At 47.8% G+C, this 6,000-nt stretch overlaps 1 protein-coding gene across 4 annotated transcripts in view; it reads right to left on the bottom strand.

Annotated features, from left to right (window-relative positions):
- Kcnj6 (potassium voltage-gated channel subfamily J member 6) overlaps positions 1 to 6,000 on the bottom strand; it is a 241,392-nt gene that overhangs the window by 187,315 nt on the left and 48,077 nt on the right. For all 4 annotated transcript variants that reach the window (XR_003378186.1, XM_013352736.2, XM_005345159.3 and 1 more), the window contains exon 2: positions 535 to 583. Coding sequence is in view for 3 of the 4 variants with exons in the window: in XM_013352736.2 (XP_013208190.1) it covers positions 535 to 565 (31 nt within the window). In the remaining variant the exon portion in view is untranslated. The remainder of the gene's footprint in view (positions 1 to 534; positions 584 to 6,000) is intronic.

Below are 6,000 nucleotides of genomic sequence, written 5' to 3'. Positions count from 1 at the left end.
TACTAGATCAGATGAAGAACACGGATGCAGGGCAGTATACTAGATCAGATGAAGAACACGGATGCAGGGCGGTATACTAGATCAGATGGAGTACACAGATGCAGGGTGGTACACTAGATCAGATGAAGAACAAGGATTCAGGGCGGTACACTAGATCAGATGAAGAGCACGGATGCAGGGTGGTGTACTAGATCAGATGGAGTACACAGATGCAGGGTGGTACACTAGATCAGATGAACACGGATGCAGGGCGGTGTACTAGATCAGATGGAGCACACGGATGCAGGGTGGTGTACTAGATCAGATGGAGTACACAGATGCAGGGTGGTACACTAGATCAGATGAAGAACATGGATTCAGGGTGGTACACTAGATCAGATGAGGAACACGGATGCAGGGTGGTGTACTAGATCAGATGGGCCTTAGCCATCCCCAGAATTAAAGGTAGACAGACAGACAGGATTTTCTCTTTGTGTGATTTTTGTATTTCTCCATTCAAAACCAAAAGCAAATAATAAATGTCAGGTTACTCACTCATGGATTCAGTTAACTTGGCCATCGTCATTTCTTCTTTGTGCTTTTCCTGGAGAGGAGAAAAGGCAGCGATAAATGAACGTGCCTGAGATCTGGAGAGATGTCGCATGCCGGCTGCCGCCACCTGGCTCTTTTTCTTTTCCCTAGCTCAGGTGTAGTACAGCTCTGTTACTGGAGAGTCACTGGAAACAGGACTGTTAGGACATTAAAAACCTTCCCGTCGCTCTTGGCAGTGAGCGTCTGTCACACTGATCTTGGATATATATATATAAAATTGGTGACGCACAACCGGTTTTCAAAACCTCTCTGACACCTGAGTTTTGACATCCATATGCCAAACCTTTGCTCTCTATTTTCCCTGATGGAATTCTCTTTAGTTTTCAAAAAACTAGATTGATTTTATGCATCTTCTTTTGTCTTACTTCTTAGTTCCTTTGGACTTTGGGATGTCATCGTCTTTGTTTGATGGTTTTCTAACCTCATCTATTTTGACCTGAACACATTTTGTTTCAACCAGATACAGGTTATAACCCACTGAGTTTAAGAGTCAAACTGATCTACCCAAGAGACTGAATTTGTCCTAATTAAACAGACGCTGGAGCTGCTGAAAAAACGGCTCCTTTCTGAGCGGTTCTCTCCTGTTTCCTCAGAGGAACTTGGGTCTCCTCAGTTCCAGACTCAGGCAGCGACTAAAACATCAGGGATGTCGATTTTACTCCTCTCTGGGCTGTTTGTCTGTTTGTGGGACTCAGACATTCTCTCCATAAAGTACAGGCGATGGTCTGGAAAAACTGCTCTCGTAGCTCCATGCCGGGACAGGAGTTATATGAGGGAGCAGCTTTCAATAGGTGTGTGGGTATGTGTGTGTATGAGCAAGTGTGTGTTTGTAAATGTATGTATGGGCATGTGTGTATGAAGATGGACATGAATATGGATGAGCATGTGTGTGTATGGGCATGTGTGTTGTGTATTGTGTAGATGGACACGAATGTGTGTGTAGATGGACATGTGAGTATATATGGGATGCATGTGTGTGTTTATGGGCATGTGTGTATGTACATGCATATGTCTGTATAGGCATGTGTGGATGTATTTATAGGCATGTGTGTGGATGGGCATGTGTATGTGCAGATGGACACATGTGTATGTATAAATAGGCATGTGTGTGAACATGTGTGTGTAAATGGGCATATGTGTGTATGTATAGGCATGTGTGTGTTGATGGGCATGTGTGTATATGTGGATGGGCATGTGAGTGTATGTGGATGGGTATGTGTGTGTACATATAGGCATGTGTGTATGGGCATGTATGGATGAATGAACATATGTGTATATGAATGGACATGTGTGTGCATGTGTAGGCATACGTATGTATGGACACGTGTATGTGTATGGACGCGTGTGTGTGAATGGGATGGGCATGTGTGTATGTACAGGCATGTGTTGTATGTACAGGCATGTGTTGTATGTATAGGCATGTGTTGTATGGACATGTGTGTGTATGGATGGGCACGTGTGACCCAGGTGGGCATGTGCAAGTCATAAGGCAACGTCAGGTATGAGCCCTCATTCTACTCGTTTGGGGCAAAGTCCCTGTGCTGCTCACGCACCTGGGTTAGCTGGCCTAGGAGCCTCGGGATCCCTCTGTCGTCTTCACCTCCCATATCTCCTTTGGAATGCTGGGATTGCCAAGTCTGATTTATGTGGTTCTGGGGACCCAGATACAGGTCCTCATGTTGTTGTGTAGCAAGGGCTCTGCCCACTGGGCCACCCCCTACTCCTCTAGCCTCACTTCTGTACTTGTGACTACTCACCAACGTGGAAAAACAACCTTATAAATCTCAGCACAACACACCTGATGCCTTAATCCCCTGAGTCTTGAGCACCCAGCACACGTTTTCCCATGCTAGTGAAAGCAGATGACGACATCACCTATGATTTTCGTGGCTTTCATCTTGCGGGGCCTACCCAGAAAAGTCTCCACTTAATTTATTAAATGTACTCCTCCCCCATTTCATATATTCACGCATGCCCTTTTGCTCTTTTGTAAAATGTCATGAGGAGCATTGCCTCTTGTTCTATTTTCCTGCATGGAGACTGTGTTTACTAGCCTGCGGAACTGCCCTTTCCCTCCGCGCTTGCCCGCCGGCCCACGACATCTGCGCCCTACTCTCCGTCTCCGACCAGATGACAGGTGTAACTTGCTGCCTGTTGTTTTATACACTTTTTTCTTGGCCACGGTCCCTGGCACAGACCACCGCAGTGTCATCGACTCTTGGCTTCTGCCAGCATCTCAGCCCCTCTGACATCAAACTGTGCTCTTTGCCATCCAGGGTAGCATTTTCGGTTCCCCATAGTCTCGTAGGATGCTGGCATACTGCATGCAGCTGCTTGCCTAGCACCTGAGGGGGAGCCTACAGGTGTCATGGCGCAGTCGGCTAAACCATTCCTCGCCCTTCCTACAGCGCCATGCCCACACGGAAATGTGTGTTTTGATGGAGTGGCAACAGTATTCTCCAGCCACACAAGCCTGTGTTCATAACAACGAATGCAAGGCACTGCCTTTTATTTAGGGCACATAACCCATCGCAGTTTATGGAGAGACACTGAGAAATAGCATGTGTGGGTAAGTGTCCCGCAGCACAGAGAAGACAATGGCCAAGAAGAACCTGTCACGGTAACACTTGCTCACACGAGCATACAGAGCGTCAGCTACCTGGGCCTCAGCAGGCTGTGACAATTCAGGCAGGGACTCAGGAAGCTTCAACCTTGGCTTTCAGGAGCCTGCTCTGCCACTTAGACTTGGCTTCGCTGCTAAGCCCAGCTCTTCTGCTTTCTGTCTGACCCCCCTGCTTGTTGCAGCCACACCCTTGATTTATTCCTCCTGGCTTTGCTGGCTCTGAGTTCCTTCAGACCTCATTTGCATTGCTGTCCCCCCCCTTCCTGGTCTGGAGGTGAGACACCCAGCAGAACACAGTGTGTTGGCCAGTTGTATGTCAACTTGACACAGCGAGCGTCTTCTGGGATGAAGGGACCTCAGTGAGGAAAATGCCCCCACAAGATTGGCCTGTGGGCAAGCCAGTGACACATCCTTTGATGATTGATGTGGGAGGACCCAGCTCACTGTAGGCAGTGCCACCCCTGGGCTGGTAGTGACGCATGCTGTAGGAAAGAAGACTGAGTGAGCTGTGAGCTCAACCATGGCCTCTGCATCAGCTTCTGCCTCGACTTACTGCTATGACTCTCTGGGTGATCAGCTACAAGCTGTAAGACAAAATAAACCCTTCCTCCTCCCATCCCCACAGATACAGAAACCCTAACTAAGATGCAAAACCACCAAGACTCTGGGCGTTCTGTCCTTCAACATTCCGTTCAAGTTAGCCAGTCTTTTCGTGTGTGTGGCTGAGTCTCTTCTCACTGTCTGCCATGTTCGGGCTTGTTTGTCTCACTGATGGGTGATGCCTGGAGCTCTTTGTAACTTCAGTGTGGTGGCCATCTTAGTCTTAGAGGTACCAGATCCCAACTGTATCATCATTTTTCTCTTCCCTGTAGTTAAGGAGACGCTCTGACATCCTGAAAGGAGGGGTCTGTAAAAAGCCTAAATTCAGCTCTCTTGGGCTGACTCATCTATAGCATAACGTACAGTGGAAATCACGACATATGTTTTGGGGTAAGTAGTTTAGTCATTCCCCTGGATGTCTTTAAACTCCTTATGGCCTTCCCTCATTATCAGAAAGTTGATGTTTGCAATTCCATGGCATGTGGACCCAATAAAGCCTGCACACTCCGTTCCTGGTCCCAAGTACACACTCTGCATCCTAAGCCAAGGCTTTCCTCTGTAGTAAATGGCTCCCTGGTTGTTGGATTTGCATTGCTGGGAAGAGATTCTGAAATAAATCCCAGTGGAACTGGAGGATGTTCTGCTAGCTGTGATCAAGTTCAGCCCCACAAAGATAGCAACCGATAAAGTGAAATCCTGGAGGTGGATTTCCAGCGACCACCCACTTCCTCTTTCTCCCGACCCCACTTATCTGGTCTTCTCAGGCCCTGTCTGCTCAGAGCTGTCTTCCCTTCCTCTGCCTTCGACACTGAAGGCTAGTTTTCAATTGCACCCTGGGGAACCCTCAAAAACACAAACATAACCTGGCCACCCTGTTACAGTTTGTAAACTTTCGTCCCCAGCTCATGATTTTGAGCACCGGTTGCTCAGCTGCTCTCTCTGCTCGGGGAGATTGTATAACCTGCTGGCTACAATCTTAGCTGGTAGATGTCAGGCTGGATAGGCAGGTCCCAGAGGGTGTACAGTTTCCCAGCCTAGCTCTCTGCTTCCTGCCTGCTGTTTGATGTGACAAACCCATGCTGGGAGCTCCCTTAAGGACCAGGGACAGACCCTCTCCAGCCAAGATGCATCTTGCTATGATGGATGATGGTCCTGATGCCATGAACCAAAATGAACTGTTTAGAATGTGGTTATAGTGACAAGAAAAGTATAGGTATTGGCTTGAAATTCTTCGTTCTAGCTAAAGATGCCGTAGGCGTCGTCTCCAGTCTGGGACGGCTGCCCCTGGCCGCTCCATACTTGCATTCCTGTGTCCCAGGGCTGTTTGTACCTTCTTCCTGCCTGGTCAGTACCATCCCTTCTGTCTGGACAGCTCTGATTCTGTTTCTCCTTCGTCCTGGCCGCTGCATTAATCTCGAAGAACTCCACTGGCTGCTGTCTTATCTCTGTCATTTCTCTACTCCTTCCAATCATCTTTTTCGGGTTTAATTTGTAAGTGTTATGTTCATGCACAGATAAATTCATCACATTTATGCATGGAAGAGGAAGAAGCTCATGAATCCCTGTGCCTAACTAAGGAGCTATGGACAGTTAATAGCTTCTGGGGGAGGCAGAGTTAGGTTATTTTTTTAAGATGTGGCTCCTGGCAGGTCAACTACACTCCAGTGGATAGCTCTATGGCCAGGAGTTTATGGGCAGCACAAACTGAAGTCTCTGTAGGGTTAGAGGTGGGGAGGAGCTGAGAGGTGTTAAGGGGAGGAGCTTGGGTGACTGCGATCCAAATATATTATGTGAAATTTTCAAATAATAAAAATATTCTTTTAAATATCAGAGATGAGCTAAATAAAAATATATAAAGAAAAAACAGCTGTGACTTGCTGAACACAGACCCTGCCCAATGCCCTCTGTGGCAGACCAGGCTGTGCCTTGCTCCTGAGTGATGACTGGCAGCCTTCTGAGGTGAGCAAACAAGCGATACTTCTGCGTGCAAGGGACCTTCCTGTGCATCTCCTCTCTCTGTGGGGAGCCGGGGTTTGCACTGGAGGTCACCATCTGTCCCAGTCTCCCAGTGGAGACTTCAGGAGACTTCCAGGGCTTCAGGGGTCTTCCTTGTTCCAAGAATAGTCACACTGGTGTGTAGATTAAGGTTTTTGTTTACTAGTGTGTCCATTGCAGGGCAGGGGAAC

The sequence above is a fragment of the Microtus ochrogaster genome, chromosome 2, assembly GCF_000317375.1.
Source record: "Microtus ochrogaster isolate Prairie Vole_2 chromosome 2, MicOch1.0, whole genome shotgun sequence".
Lineage (NCBI taxonomy): Eukaryota > Metazoa > Chordata > Mammalia > Rodentia > Cricetidae > Microtus > Microtus ochrogaster.
Note: the sequence above shows the minus strand (reverse complement) of the source record. Positions and strands in the feature narration are given on the sequence as shown.